General features: G+C 44.8%; 1 protein-coding gene across 1 annotated transcript in view; it reads left to right on the top strand.

Moving 5' to 3' along the window:
* igsf9bb (immunoglobulin superfamily, member 9Bb) overlaps positions 1 to 15803 on the top strand; it is a 115110-nt gene that overhangs the window by 30841 nt on the left and 68466 nt on the right. Inside the window, 2 exon segments of the mRNA XM_048983887.1 lie at positions 2871 to 3062; positions 6382 to 6528. Of these exon segments, the coding sequence (XP_048839844.1) occupies positions 2871 to 3062; positions 6382 to 6528 (339 nt within the window).

Below are 15803 nucleotides of genomic sequence, written 5' to 3'. Positions count from 1 at the left end.
AGAGGACAGGGTTACGTACTCGAAGAGGGTCACGCAACTGTGGGGCCGCTTACAGGGCTAATCTTCCTTCGGCCAGCCTCTCGGAGCTCTGCTGTGCGCTGTGACAGAAGGGAACATGGAAGCTGGCTGGGAAAAAAAAAAGATGTTTGAGCCCCCTCTATGGGACGCCGGCGACACATCTGAGGAACACCTGCAGAAAAAAGGCTCCCCGTTTTCCGTCCGCATCATTTTACTTCAACCTGTGTGACCCCTGTTCTCCCTTGAGTCTTTCACCGTGAACTGCCGGATCCCTCGGAGGAGGCAAAGGGCTGCTTGTTGCTGCTTGTTGCTCCATTCAATATAAACAATGAAGTCATCCCTTCCATCGCTTGTTTTGCTAGCTGATGATGTCACCGGCAGCCAATCAACACGTTATACTGCAATAGGTAGCAGGGAAAGGGGAGTGTCAAATAGAAGCTTACAAGAAGTCACCAGTATCATTACTTACAGCAACAAATAAACTTGTATTGTTGCAATTAGCAGTGATATAGTGACTGACTGTGGTATTTTCGGTTGTAGCGTTAATAAAATAATATTAAATACTTTGCTGTGACTCTTTAAAATTCACATTACACATCTCGCATAGATGTGGCTGGAATATTTTGAGTGAAGCTGAAAAAGACATAGGTTAATCGGCAGTCTCAAGCCCCAGATTGACAACTGACATTCGGGACTCACTGCATACAGTATAATTAAACCCATTTCAGGCCATTTAGGATTGAGTCATTAAGCAGGATTACAATTACCTCTCTGCCTGTTACTGGAAAAATCAGTGATTTGAAACACATCACACAGCCTGACAGGAGACAGGTGAAAAATGCTTGTTAGCACCTGAATTTTTAAGGAAGGATCCCCCAGTTTTGGAGCTGGGGGCCCAGTTTGCAGGCTCAAACACACCTTCTGCAGCTCACCAGCTGATCACAAGGTGCTTCGTAGGTGTGTTCGACCTCGGAAATCTACAAACTGTGTTGCAAACTGAGGAACACCATCCAAAATAAAATGTAAATAGAAATTGCCCGAAATATTAGCTAATCATTATGAATGTAAATACTCTGAGATATTGGATGAAAAACACTTGTCATTACTTGTCGGGTGCCGTGCCTGTGATTGGAAGATCGCGGCAGCGAGTGATGTCATCGTTGGGCCTTTGAGCAAGGCCCTTAATCTCAAAATACTTTCAGTTGTACGTTGCTTTGGATAAATGCACGAGCTTAATAAATGAATTGAAAGATTGTTTGAGAACCTGATCAGACCTGGCCAATATGACCAATATTTCCAGAATGTTCTGAAAATGAAAAGAAAAGCATATTGAGTTATGTCTTATAGAATCTGGTCACAGGTGGATACTGTCATTTGTGTTTTTTTCCCCTTCTCCACTTCAAAGTTTCCTAAGGACACCAAGAGCTGGACTTCAACCCTGGTGTGTCTGTAGAACGGGGCGGAAATAGAGCAGAAAATGATTAATGTTGAGGTTGCATGAATGTTGAGGTGCATGAGGCAAATTTGGCACAAAAGTTCTCAGAGGGTACTAGTTCAAATTAACCGCCCCCCCCCCTTCACTGCCGAAAATTACCATCAGTACTCTATAGGGTCTTGTCATGTTCTAAAAGAGATATGTATTTATTTAGTATCAGTGTGTAATTACCTAGAAATGAGAAGGTCATTTAAGTCCTTGGGGTATGAGTAGGACTTCTGCTCAGGCAAATTTGGTGCGATGTGGAGGGTTTTCCCCATGTATAAGGAGTCGCTGTGCTCACTAGCATAGGATAATTAGTTATGCTAATGAAATAGTGGTCTGTGTAAGTGTGTGCATATGTGTGTGTTCAGTCGCAGACCGTCGACTGAGTAGCTTTCATTTCGCGGGTGATAGCGACTCTCCAGCCTCTGTGGCTTGCGGTGGACGCAGCTCAAGTTGCCACAAGAGCAATGAAAGCACGTTGAGGACAAAAGCGAGATCCGAACCCAATCTGGGCGGCCCGGGTGGATACCGAGCAGGTTGACTGAGAGCTGCCCTGTTATAAGCAGTGATGTTTGCAATGTGTTCCTTTTCGGTTGCTGGTTATAAGGCTATAAATTTCAATGCCGCAAAACTCGGTTTCGCCAATAATTGTTTCATTATTACTGATATAAATGGTGAACGGTAAGGTGTGTAAATAAGATAAAGGCCTCTTCTGGGACGATGTGTAAATAAGCAATTATTTTCTACATGCACTAAGGAACACTGCTCTAGTCATGGCAGAACGTGGCTTGTTTTTAATCTTGGGTAAAGGGGCTTTGTTGGCCCATCCTGGTTTCAAAGAGGACTGCATACAGATGTTGTCACTAAGGAACGCGTGGAAGGATGTGTCAATCAGCCTCTTGCTAGCTGTTATTTTTACCTTGACTCCCTTAGTCAGCAGTAGTGTTTTTCATCCTGGCAACCTTGACTATTCAGATTTGCAGTGCACGGCTCTGTGGCAGTTATATTCACTGCACTTTTTTCCTCCGACAGTTTTCAGCTAAATGGTGGTGCATGTTTTGTTAGGTTGGAGTGGGTGTACAAGGGTTAAAAACTACAGTGATAGTAAAACTGTTTTATTGCACCCCCCGGTTGATGATTGACTAATAGGAAATTGTCTTTGAAACCCCTTTGCTGTATGATTGTCTGTGGCTGTAGGGATCCCCTGAGTTTTGTACGGCAACATTGGCGTGATGGGTATGGGATCGCGAATCGGTTAGCATGGCGAGCATATAAGTCACGTATCTTTGAGTCATGCTAGCATCCCAGATGTCGAATGCTCACATTGTCTAATTGGTTGTCCCCCCTGACCCGACCCACCCTTCCCTCACAGGTGCCCACGGAGTGCGAGAGGAGCCCCAGTTTGTGACAGCGCGCGCTGGAGAGAGCGTCATCCTGAACTGTGACGTGGCCCATCCCCTGAACGGCCAGCCCTATGTGGTAGAGTGGTTCAAGTTTGGAGTTCCCATCCCATTCTTCATCAACTTTCGCTTCTACCCCCCACATGTGGATCCTGAGTATGCCGGTAAGCAGGATAGCATGACCCCTTTTAAACCACCCTCTGGCCCCCACACATCCCTAATCTAATGGTTTGGGGCACCTTTCGAGAAGTAGCCTATTGGACACTAAGCGAAGTCTATAGGTATCTCTTTTGACCAAGTGTGACCCTTTGAGGCTCAATTACTGGATTAGTTTACCAGACTACCAGATTAGCATTACAATATACAATGAAAAAACATACTGATAGATATTCCTGTTTGGGATTGTAAAGATTAAGACACACAGGAGTCAAACATAAATCCGTCAGTGTAGATAAGCTGTCTGTTTGGTTTTTGCAATTCATTTCTGTGGGAGCCTATTCTACAGATTCCTTGGAACTCTTAGGGTATTAGACATCTTGCAAAAATATATTATGAAAAGGTAACCCTTCCATCTCCCATACCTAGTTAAAAAATTGAATCTCAGACCTTCTGGTCTTGCATTTGGAACATTGGAGTTCTTTTCTTCTCCAATGGTCTAAAATAATAGTGGTTTAAAGACCTTCAGATGGAAGTACATTTGCATTATGTAGCGTTGGATAAATAATGTAAATCAGGTTGCAGGTTTCTAGCATTGACTTGATGTAATATGATTCTAAGTGCCATGTAAGAACCCTTAATTTCATTTTTAGTAATCAGATATATCACAAAATTTGTTGGATTTGTAGATGTGTTTATTGCATGCCAGCCTTAGGCTTTCAACATGCTGAGACGAAGATAATTTCTGTTTGACTGTGGCTACTTCACACAAATGGAACAATATTTTGTATGCGAATGGATTGGTTCCGTTAAATCATTTTGTAGCATGGGGCTCTACGACTGTCACGCACAGCTTCAGTGCTCGCTCTCTGTGTGAGTAATAGCCATTGAGTAATTCAGAGGTACTTATGGAATTTACAGATCGAAAGTTGTTTCTCAGTGACAAAGGAACAGTGGATGGCCCAGATGAGATGGTCGGTGATGACATCATTCTGCTTTGAGAATCGCAGGCTAATGATAGCGGGTCGGAGGGTTGTCCTATTTTATTACTGTATTTTTTTGAAGACAGATGCACGTGAAAAGTGCCAGACACATAAAGGGCACGATTTAAAACCGTGTCAGCTTTCTAAAAGCAAGGCCGGCTTTACATTTTTCACCGGCAAATCCCCTCAAATGGATGCAAAGATATCAGATTTATGAACTTCATTTCGGACCCCTTATGAAGTGACTTGGGGAGGGTGTACAGCTGTTGTCAGATTGAGAAAACCAGTATAATTCCTCACCAAACCATCTTCCATTAAATAAGAGTTTTATATGCTGGGAGCTCCCTTTGGTCTCTCTCGGCAATAGGACCGATTCACCCTCCTGCCCACCATCTTAGCCCCTGTGTTAGTGCGACTCTTACAGGACCTGTAAGTGTCCTTGTTTTCTACGTTGCAGTTTCATTACAGTTTTTAATCGATTGTATGTTGTTTGCAAGCTTTAAAAGAAAAGTGAGGAAGAACTGGTATTAACGCACTAACAAGTGAGTCTGAGGGATCTGTCTAGCTCGCAGAGGATTCCCTGGCACCCCTCCATGGCATTCACACACCGTCTCACAGACTCCGCACAGTCGTGGACTTGTGAAGATGGCTATCGTGGTTGCCACATCCTCCCTACAAAAGGGCGCCCTGTGTCGGGCCACAAGGGCTCTTTGTTGGCTCATCCGGTGGAGCTTCATCTGGCCACGCCGGGGTCTTAATCTCCCAGCCGGTCCTGGGACTGAGCCAGGCCAGCCGCCCACCTGCCTGCACACTCGCCACAAAGCGCCGCTTGTTGGGCCACACTCTCAGATGTCTAGTGCGAGAGACCGAATGTATCAATGCAGGCGGCCTGACAGCGTTGACAGTACGGGTCTTATGTCTCACGGGAACTCCGTCTGGCCTGGGAGGGGTCGACGTGCTGAGCTGGGTATCTCTTATCGTCAGTGTCATTATTATATCGTTTCCGGCGAGTGCCGTGCCCTTAGCAGAGATTCCATTTGCCGCTAAGATTCCAAACCGTGTCCTGCTTCTGCAGCAGGTATCAGCATCGTAGAGACATATACCTCTAATCCAACGCCCCCACCCCTCTACCTGGACCTCCCCACCGCATGGTAATATCATCTGCTACTGCAGCTGTGGAACATGCTCAGGCACCATCATCAGTATCTTCTATCTGAGGGTTGGGGAACAAATCTTAATCTTAACCCAAGTGCTAACCCTGTAAGGATGAGAATGAAGTATTGGTATCAAAGAGAAGGTGAGCTCTCAAAAATGAAATAGAGGGATCCTATGTAGCATGAGGCTGCACTGACACCTTCCACGGGACTCAGGCTGTATACTACGGTATCCCTCAACCTCATGTGAGAGCCCCCCCCCCCCCCCCCCAACCGCCACCCACCTCATTCCCATCATCGGTTTGTCATGGGTGTAAAAATAAACCAGACTCTTGGCAAGCTCCCTTTTGCCAACATAAAGTGGCAGACTTTTGTCGAAATCTGCTGCTCCCCTTTTACTCGTTCTGATAGGGGGAACACTCGGTACGCAGAGCTCTGGTACAATGTCAGGCTGAGTCATCTGAAAAGCAGTAAAGTATGGGATGAAGTCTGGGGTCCCAGCTGGGGACATTTAAAAATCTGGTTTGCCTGTTAGTTATCACTGATGCCTTTGTAAACATTGGTTGAATTCATTACCGACATCTCTCTTTGAGTATCGTGCAACTCTAAACATTCTCTTCAAAGAGTCATAGGGGAAAATATATCTTTAAGCAACTCTGCAAGCTTTAAAAAGAAACTATTCTCCAGGATGGAATTCACTCTCGTCTGTTTTGTCTCTACTGAAGGCCAAACTATTTATCTGCTACAACTGCCACTCTTCTGTTGTGTATTTCCAGGCTGTTGGAGGAAAGTCATTTTTTTTCTCGCATCTTGACCCTTGAAAACCAAATGTCAGGCTGAAGTTGTATCTCTATGCTTTTTCTGTCTAGAATGGCTCACAGATGCAGCTATGGATTGAAAGGTCATATCTGTAAATTTTAGTCCCTTTCTTAAGTTTGACTTTGTCAGAGAGACGTGACAGCAGCCTCCTATCTGCCAGCTTGCTAATACAAACGTCTTCTGCTGTTACGCGGGAGCGGCGAACATTTGACAATTTTGTGGAAATGGACGTCATATCGGTTTTGTGCATTTTGGTTGCTATTCTGCCCTCATTAGCCTAATCACGTGAGGGCCCAACGTAGCGTATTTATTAATGTGAGTGGTTACTGGCTTCACCACTAAAAGATGTAAATGTGTCCCGCATTCTGCAGGTCGGGCCAGCCTGCATGGCAAGTCCTCGTTGCGGATTGAGCAGGTGCGCTCGGACGACCAGGGCTGGTACGAGTGCAAGGTCCTGATGCTGGAGCAGCAGTACGACACCTTCCACAACGGCAGCTGGGTGCACCTCACAGTAAACGGTAGGTCGGAGTCCCTGGCGCTTTCTGGGAATTGAGTGAGTAAAGTACAGAAGCGCTACCAAAACCTATTAGAAAACGGTACACAAAAACCCCAGAGGTGTCAAACACCTGGAGAGAGTTTCGACTTCCGCAATCGATGATTTGAACCACATTCACTCCGTTATACATGTGCAGTTGCAAAATGGATCATTGAGGGTTTCTGTCAGCCTGTTAAAGGGATGGGAAACCCATTAAGAATGGGCCCCCAAAGAGTTCTACCTTAATGGGCAGGACCACTCTGACTGGCCTGGTGCTGCCCACTGAGCTGGAGCTGGGAATTCCGTATAGGGGAAGATAATAAGGGGTTCTCCTGTCAAAAAAATATAAAGAACTCACTCATAACTGGCTAACACCCACATACTTACTTTCCCTGCTTTTTTGGGTGCCAGCAGGCAGCCATCATCACTATTTTATGATGTTCGATTTGAATCTGCCACCCTAATCCCAGATAGCATACTTTCCTTTGTCTAATTGCCCATTTTGCCCTACAAATGCTGCAAATGCTGAGGGCCGACCATTATTCTACAGAATTATGGCATTGCAGTAAGTTACCACATAGGTAATATGAGTACAAAAAGTGCAGTCCATTGGATGCCGTAAAATGGCTGGCGCCCCATGCAACCCGAATGGAATATTGCAAAACTGGTAGAATCCGAATGGAGTAGAGAAGGCTAATTTCTTAGACTGCTGTTGAGGGACTCTATAAGCTGCACTGGTTCACATTCTGAGTTGAATAAGCTCGAGCTATGATTTACATACCCAGCAACTCATTCATTTGGCGCATGGGATATATATTGCATTTTGGAGCCCTGATGAAACCTGTGTAAAACTGAATCAGGTTTCAGAGCTTATACTATGGAACTGCTGCAGTTATTATAAGATTTCTTGATTGTTTAACTTTTTAATCAATGCTACCCAAACTACCTTTTCATGGGCACAGGCAAATAGGATGGGCGGGACTGCAGGACGGAGGGGGCTGATTGGATTTATTTGAGCTATCTGCACCGGAATAAGCCGGGCACCACATGGGACTAAATCGGGATTAGCTGCTTTCGAAGGTTGCAGCCCTTGAGCCATACTTTTGGTTTATGGTGCAGCCAAGTGCACAGGTGCAATTCCCTTCCATGCTGTCAGGATGTTGACATCATACCTGAACCTTTTCTTACTCATTTTGTCAGGCCCGGCATCTTAAGTGACCCAAGGAGCTGTTGCCGCTTGGCAGATAATTTAGAAAGGTGGAGGTGACACAGGCAGTTTACTTTCTATTGTCAACTCGCTATTTTCAATGCCGTCATTGAAGCTTTTAGTTGTCTTAGCACAAATGTGCTCGCAGAACCAGCCTTTGTGAAGGGTCTTCTGTTCTCTATGTACCTCATCCTTAGACTGCCTTGCGCTCTCATCTCTGGCTTGTTTAATAAGGCGCAAGGTGCCCCGTGGCTTCTAGCTCCATAATAATTCAGCAATATGCTGTTGGAAGGCCAGCGAACCTTTTGAATAAGGAACAATAATGGGCTGATTAATCTTTCCTGATTTTTAAAATCAGGCAATATCAAGTTCAATGTGTGATGAAAAATAAAAGATGTGCCTTAATCTATCAGAACTTTTACATGGTATAAAAAATGTAACAGTGCCTATAGTTTTAAATATTGCATAAAGGCCCTGCTGCCGGGTTCCCCTGCAGCTCATACACTGCATATATATCACTATGCAAATGCTAATTGAATCGGGCTGTTAACCTTTAAAGTGTTGTCACCTCCGCCAGTTGCCTAGCTGCCGGGTTATGATGAGGCATCTGAAACAACGTTTCCTAATAGCTTTGTGGTGCCGGCAATTGCACGGTTTTTATGCCTGTATCCCATATGACCTGTCCTTAATTAGCGCAATTTTAATAACGTGGTGAGTCATGAATTGAAGGGTACTGTTCCGTGACTGCCCAAAGGCAATATCTCCAATAGATGCGAGATGACGTGTCCTGATCATGGTGCCCGATTCTTCCCTTCTCAAGAGCTAACGAAAGGCTCCGGGGTTTGAGCCTGAGGGCCCTCTTAAGGATTACGACTCCTTTCTTTGTTCAGTGCTTACGACAAAGAGTGACGGATTAATGAGTTCAGGGGCCCCTAGGCTACACTTTCCATAGACCCCCTCTTCTGCCCCACAACAACACAACTATTAACTGTAAAACTATTAAATATTAGTAGCTGTAAATTAATGTCTATGAAGTGAAAGAGAATGTGACGCTGTATCATACGAGAACAGTCGGATCAGAAGAACAATCCGGTAAGCTTACACGTTCACGTCAGTCAAATGCAGCAACCAGAAAGAGGGCAACAGAGATTGTATTGAATAAACGTTTCTCAATAGCTGTAATCTTAAAACATCACACATCCAGTGTCCACTGCAACCATTGCACTTTGGATACATTTACCATAGATAGCATATACCAGGGGTGGCCAATCTTATCCACAAAGAGCCAGTGTGTATGCATATTTTTGGGATAACCTTTAGGTCAGCTGTTCAAACCTAGATGTGATTGGCTCTTCAGCCAATCAGTTCCCTAATTAGTAATCTAGGGAATTGCAGTGAAAAGCCACATATACAATGGCCCTTTTTGGATAAGATTGTCCACCCCTGGCATAGACCATAGATAACGCTACAGAGAGTAGTAAATTCCATCCATCCACCCATCCATCACTGTAACCACTTAATCCCAACCAGGGTCACAGAACCCATCCCAGGAACAATGGGTGCAGGCAGGAACCAACCCTGGGTGGTCACCAACACACTGCAGTGCACACACATTCACAGGGCCAACTTAGAGTCACCAATTAACCTACCACGCACACTATTGGACCGTGGGGGGAATGCCCCAGCAGAAACGCACACCAACAGCATGCGAACTCCACACAATGGTTCTACGCCTGACCTGGGAACCAAACCCAGGCCTTCCTTCATGTGAGGCAGTAGTGCTAACCACTGCGCCACCGCATTATAAAATAAGTTCTTACTATTAGGATGTTTCCTCCATGATTTCTCAGCATAAAACTCATCAATCAGTCTTGTAAAATACACTTTACGTAGGAAACACACTACGCAATATGCATACCAGAAAATCCACAGCGGTATAAAAAGTGATGAATTTAGAAACGAATGAAATCCGATCCCTAAGTCTTTAAGTTGAATTTGTAGGTAAGTCGGAAAAATTATAATACAGTACATAATATTGATAGTACGGTAAAAAGTAGCTAATTTATATGGTACTGTACCGTACCTTGAGCTGACGAGCCCCTGAAGCTGTGCAAAGTTTTCACTAGCGTCACAAAGCAGCGTGCGTTCGTTATTACGTACCATTGTATTTAACCTGGATTTTTTTATACAATAAGCTTTATGGCAGTCCATTCGTAAGTATCTGTTGTCTGTAAATTGGACGTTCTTAACCTGGGGACTGCCTGATTCAAAATTAATTCATGGTTGCCTTAAGTAGACTCAAGATGAACTGCTTTAGTGCAGCCTGCTCCACTTTGTCCTCTGAGGTACCTTTGTAGCTGCAACTGTCGCCTGCAAGCTTTCGGAAAATGCTGAGGAAAGGGAGCCCTAGTATCTGAGAAGAGAGTTCCTGCAGACTTTTCAAGTATCCTTTCTCCGACATACCCATCCTTTCTAGTACCCGCCTTCCCATGGATGTCATATTGTGTCTGAGCGTCAAAGAGCACCTAAGCCCGGACATTGTGTTGATTGGTACTGGTGTCATCGTGAGGTTTGTGGCTTTTGGCAGTGGAACCTACAACCCAATAGATCAATGTACACACCAAGGTTAGGTGCATGTAATTGATACAAAAGGATCCAACAGCCAGACTATCAAATCTCATAGGTCATTACACCTCGTATTGGCACAGAGGACAGAAGTTGTGGTACAAAGTCAGTCCATTTCAAGACATTTTCTACTGCCTTCTCTGTGAGTCATTTCCATGCAGAATGATGAATAGAACCATTCCTTTCGTAATACAGAACTATATGACTTCCTCCTTGCTCCACAACTGCACTATGCCTAATGCCCCCGTGATGGTGTGCTTGTAAACATAACAGAGTGCACTTCTTTAGGTGTTGGTATCTGTCATTACACTCATGGGTTTTACTTACACAAAACTGTTTTGAAGGCAGAATAAAAAATGACTGGTTTGGAGAGACCAGTATGTAGAGGAGATGGGTCCAAGCAACTATAGGAGGTGGGGCCAACCAATCAAATGTTTCAGTCCCTCCTCCTCTGGTTGCTTGAACCCACCTCCTCTACAATCTGATTGGTTATCTCTGTGAACCAAACATTTTTTTTTGTTCTGCCCTCAGAATATTTTTTTGTGTTAGTAAAACTCCCATGAGTTGTCATTACATGGATGTTGAAGGTCATTTTATGGTTATAGTTACTGTTAGATGCTTTCAAGTGCCTAATTGTCTCGCAGTAATCATTCCTACTGCAAAGCAGGAAGACTAACAAACAAGTTTTTGAATAAAATTTTCGGTACCTACACAAAGTCACATCGTGTCTGAAAATTTATAGCAGGTCTGTCACATAATTCACAGAGATGACGCATGAATTTCTAGACCCAATATGATACGTGCCACATTCAGATTAAAATATGCCGCATTCAGATCAAAACTAAGAGCTGTCTTATCAGAGGAGTCCCCCACACCTGAGTGTGCTTGGAAAGACATGCAGTTCTGCATTATAAATAGCCGGAATAATCTAACACAGAACATGTGAGGCTAAAAAAAGATCTGCAAACAGGCGGAGAGACAAAAATATAAAGGCACAAGTGATAAAAATCTAAGCTTCAGCAAGAGGTTGCAGTCCTGCAGTTGCCAGACCTAGTTCTGAAAGGTAAGCTTGTCCCCCCCCCCCACTCCACCCAGTGCACCCTGCCTCCCCCTCTTTGCTGGTTGCAGTACATTAACCCCCGATCAACTGCAGGATCTCATCTTGGAAAGAAGCCACGCATTCAGCGTGAGGGCTGTTGCCTTTCCCCGGTAAACGATGCGAGATTTATGTCTGCCACAGGCGAGGCGCCGTTTGAGCCACTGCACCTGATATTTGTTCTTCTGTCCATTTAATAGTGGAATGAGGCAAAGATTTGGGAACTCTAAGAGCAGGGAAGATTTTAGAGGGGGGGAGTAATTAATATAGAAGGGCCACCTAATGATATGTTTTTAACCACTGACTGACAGAGAAGAAGGCACTCCGAGGGCCAATCAGCTTTCAGCCAGTGCCTCTATGGCCATGTCCGTCTGACAGTCTTCTTGGTTTCTTAGTCGATTACTTATGGGAAGGGGGCTACATGGAAATGACCCCCGTGAAACAGAAGGAAGATCCATAGTTCTTTGCTCTACAGGTAATCCAATTTGAGCTAGGTCCTGGATTTCACTTCAGCACTGAGTTTTTCCTGTGTGCTGATTGGTCACTCTCCTATAATCATGCACGTGTCACTAATGTTAATATGAAGCAGCTGGGTGAGTCTTGCAGTCAAGGAAACAAACCAGTCGAAGCACAAGACAAACAGAACTATTCTGCCAAGTATGGGAGCTTTTTGGTTTTAAAGTAATTTATAAACCTGAAGTAGCTCAAACTGTCCCCCTTGACATGATCCAGGGTCACCCTATATAGGGAGTTTTGAGTCTGAGGTTAGATGAACCCACAGATACCTCACCATGTCCCGCCTACAAATCGATCACATGCAAAACATGACCTGTGAATCTCTTATGGCTGCATTACTGTATGTAGCAGCAGGAAAATTGGGGTGCTTTATTTCAATACTTGCTACTTATAAAGCACCCAATGAGAAGTGGGTGGGCGGAGCACTTTGGTCATACCCGCTGCGGCCTGAGATGCATCATGCCTCTGGCCATTAACTGCCTTTGGCACTTCTCACCCGCAGTGACGAGAGTCCAGGGCCAGTCCTGTGCGTCGTCTGAAAAGTCTCGGGTGACGAATGCGCACATCTTTGGGTTTCTGTAGCGGGAGGCCGTCTGACGCAGTCTAGATGAAGTGCTAAAGTGATGCTTTGATCAGAGACGTCAAGCGAGCACAATTTACAGAATCTCATAATGACTGGCTCATTCACATTGATGACTAGTCTGGGGTTACGTCCTCATAGTTTCGCTTTGATAAATTACATCCGATTGAGTTTATTTTCTAAAAGTACACTTCACTCGGTAATTTGGCTATGGAAACCAAATGAGAGCCTTTTAGTTTTAGTTTTTTTTTTTTTTTTATGTGCAGAATGACACTGAAGCGTCGCATTTCCTGCAGCCGCGGTTTAAATGCGTCATTTAAGCCAGCCTCATTGTGTGAAGGTTATCCGGAAATGAGGCACATAAATCAGAAGTGAGATATTTAACACTGGCCGTCTGATTAGCTGATTACAGAAGGTGCCAGAACAGGACACGGCCAGGACTCTCGGAGTCAGCTTCTGCGTCCACGTCGCCGCTCAGTGACGCTTCCGCTGGTAATTATGGGTAATTATGATGGATAATGTTGCTGGGCGCAGTACGTGCTGCAGCCCGTCGTCGGTGGGCGATTTGCAGGCCATTTGCGATCGCCCGGTGTGAAGATCACCGAGCAGCGCTGCGCTGGTGCCGTCAGCAGGTTGATGTAATGCCTCACCCCCCCTCGCTCCCCCCACCCGCCGCACTGGCTGTCCATGTCGCCCTCCATCACGCTCACTAGTGCAGCGTTCCTGTGATATTCCTCACCCTCGCACACCGGTAATCCTCCCGGGAGACGTGAGCTACTTGCGAAGTGGGTTGGGCACGCCGCGCAGTAAGGGAGTCATGCAGTGGAGATGGTATAGGCAGCATACCTGTCTGTGCGGGGGTCCCTGCAAATGACCTTCCAGAATGACTTTAATGGGGTCCCGCCTGCAAGCATTTCCTCACAAACATTTTTTTTCAACGCCAGAAGTAAGTTGAGGAATTAAACCTAAAATGTGAACATTTCAGCAGTTAAGTATAAGACATTGACGTTAAATTCATAAATATAATACATGGCCGCACATGAGCCACACAGCGTGTGGCTCAAAGCTCTGTGCCGTTGATCAGATGGTCACTAGTTCAAATCCCAGGGTTTGTGCTTAGACCCCACGTTTCACTCTGAACTGAACTGAACTGAAATGGCAGATAAAGCACAATGTCATTTAATTTCATTTCTTATCTATGGCCAATGATGTGTTTTTAAATCGGTGAGTGACAGGGGAGGAGGGCACTGCAGTAGCCAATCAGCTTTCAGCTAGGACCAGTGCCCCTGTATTCGCCCCTGAAGCCTAAGATCCTATGGCTAGGTGTTTTTTTTTTACATGCTGCCTCAAGAGGATTAGTGGGGATGTTTATGCTCTTGATAGCTATGCCATTAAGCTGTGCAAATGACGCTTTGATACTAGGTGAATTCACATCTCTAAGTTGCTAAATGCTTTCGTGTATGTGCCCTGCAGTCATCTGTCCAAGGTGTCACCCTGCCTTATGCTGCCTGGAATATTCCCTTGCACCCCTCCCGAACCAAACCATTCTTCTGACCGTTCCTTAAGTGTCGCTCTCTCACTTTGGAGACCCGCTGTGGGTCACCACAGACTTATGCACATGAGGGATTATCAAAAATGTTTGCAGAGACGTTTGTGATTTAGCTGGACCATTCGAGGCCCAGTGCAGGTGACATTCCCAGACTTGCTCAATACACAGGCATCTATCACTCTTCCGGAATTCCAAAGGCTTCTTCCCCCTGGTCTGTAATCCTCACTGGTATCACTGCATTGCTCCTCAGGGACAATCCCATGGAGATGCTTCCATCTAGAGTGGGGCTTGGGTTTAATGTTAACGATGTTTCCTTAAAAAGCAGCAAAAGAAGGGGAATCTTTGGTGATTTTTCTTTTATTTTTGTTACACGGATCAGTGATTCAGAGCAATCTGCTGATCCCTTTAGGATTCAAACACCATCTGGAGAGATGGAGGAAAGGCAGAGTGACATGGATCCAGAGCATATCAAGGACAGGAATGCAGGCGGATTCCCGCAGAACCGACGCAGCGTGCGGAGAGGGGTGGCAGCCTTCAGCTCTCTCACGCGGCGCTAAAATAGCGTACTACTACTCGCGCTAATTTGACACCGCCGATATTTTTGGATGTGCTTTCACAGTTTGACGCAGCCGTAAACGGCTCATTTGCAAGTAGACACGTTCTCCTAGGTGTCAGAGCGAAATTGGGAATGACGTCATGATCAGAGCTCCAAGGAGACCCAATCCCAAATCCGATTTCACCTGATCAGCTTCACTTGTGGTACTCTGGACTCTAACGCCTTGCACTTCCTGTAAGCTGCAAACATCAGAATCATCGTTTATTTACCGGCAAGTACTTTTACATGCAAGGTATTTACTTTAGCTGTCGAGCATAACAATCAAGGACAATGAAGACAATACAAAAATAATAATACAAAATAATACAACAAAGTACCTTCAAGTACAGAATTAACTCTGGCTTGTTCAGTTCTTCTGAATCTTTCTTAATACTGAAATATTATTTTTTTTGGCTCTTTAACAAATCCCCCCCGTACCTTTAAAATGGGGGCTGAAGGACAAGCAGTAAGATCATTATATTATAGAATTTTAGAAATTTCGCTCCCCAAAATAATGTTTGATTCAAAACCCAAATTTTTCGTCGGTGCGCGAATTCTCTAAGGCGGGCTTCGAAAATAAAGGCGAGCTGTTCCTTGTTCCGCAGTTATTTTTCTAATAGTTGTAAATGTCACCTGTCCTGACAAGGTGACACATTTCATTGTCAAGAGCATTTCTTACATGCTCTCTTTCTTGAAGTGTGAAAAAAAAACGAATCCTTGTAAAACGATTTCAGTATCCCTTGGGGTTTAGTGTGATATTGGCAGAAAGGAGGGCACGGACATCTTGGATGTTTATGGTTTCTGAACACGTTTAAGAGATGCGTAGGTTTAGATACTGTAGATCCATGCAAACTGCACTAAACAGTAAATATTTACGTGAGTCACTGAATAGTGTCTTTCATTGCATCTTGTCACAAAGCAGACTCATGTTTCTCCTGGTTTTATTGTTGTAAGATCAGATACAACACTGATGCAGAGCATCCCAACCTGGACTGTCCTCACCATACTGCCTGGTTCTCACGAGTCCACTGCACAGGAAACAAGTATCAGTCAGGATGGGAGGTTGCAGAACGAGGTTTACAGGGTGGGT

The sequence above is a fragment of the Brienomyrus brachyistius genome, chromosome 18 (assembly GCF_023856365.1).
Source record: "Brienomyrus brachyistius isolate T26 chromosome 18, BBRACH_0.4, whole genome shotgun sequence".
Taxonomy (NCBI): Eukaryota; Metazoa; Chordata; class Actinopteri; order Osteoglossiformes; family Mormyridae; genus Brienomyrus; species Brienomyrus brachyistius.
Note: the sequence above shows the minus strand (reverse complement) of the source record. Positions and strands in the feature narration are given on the sequence as shown.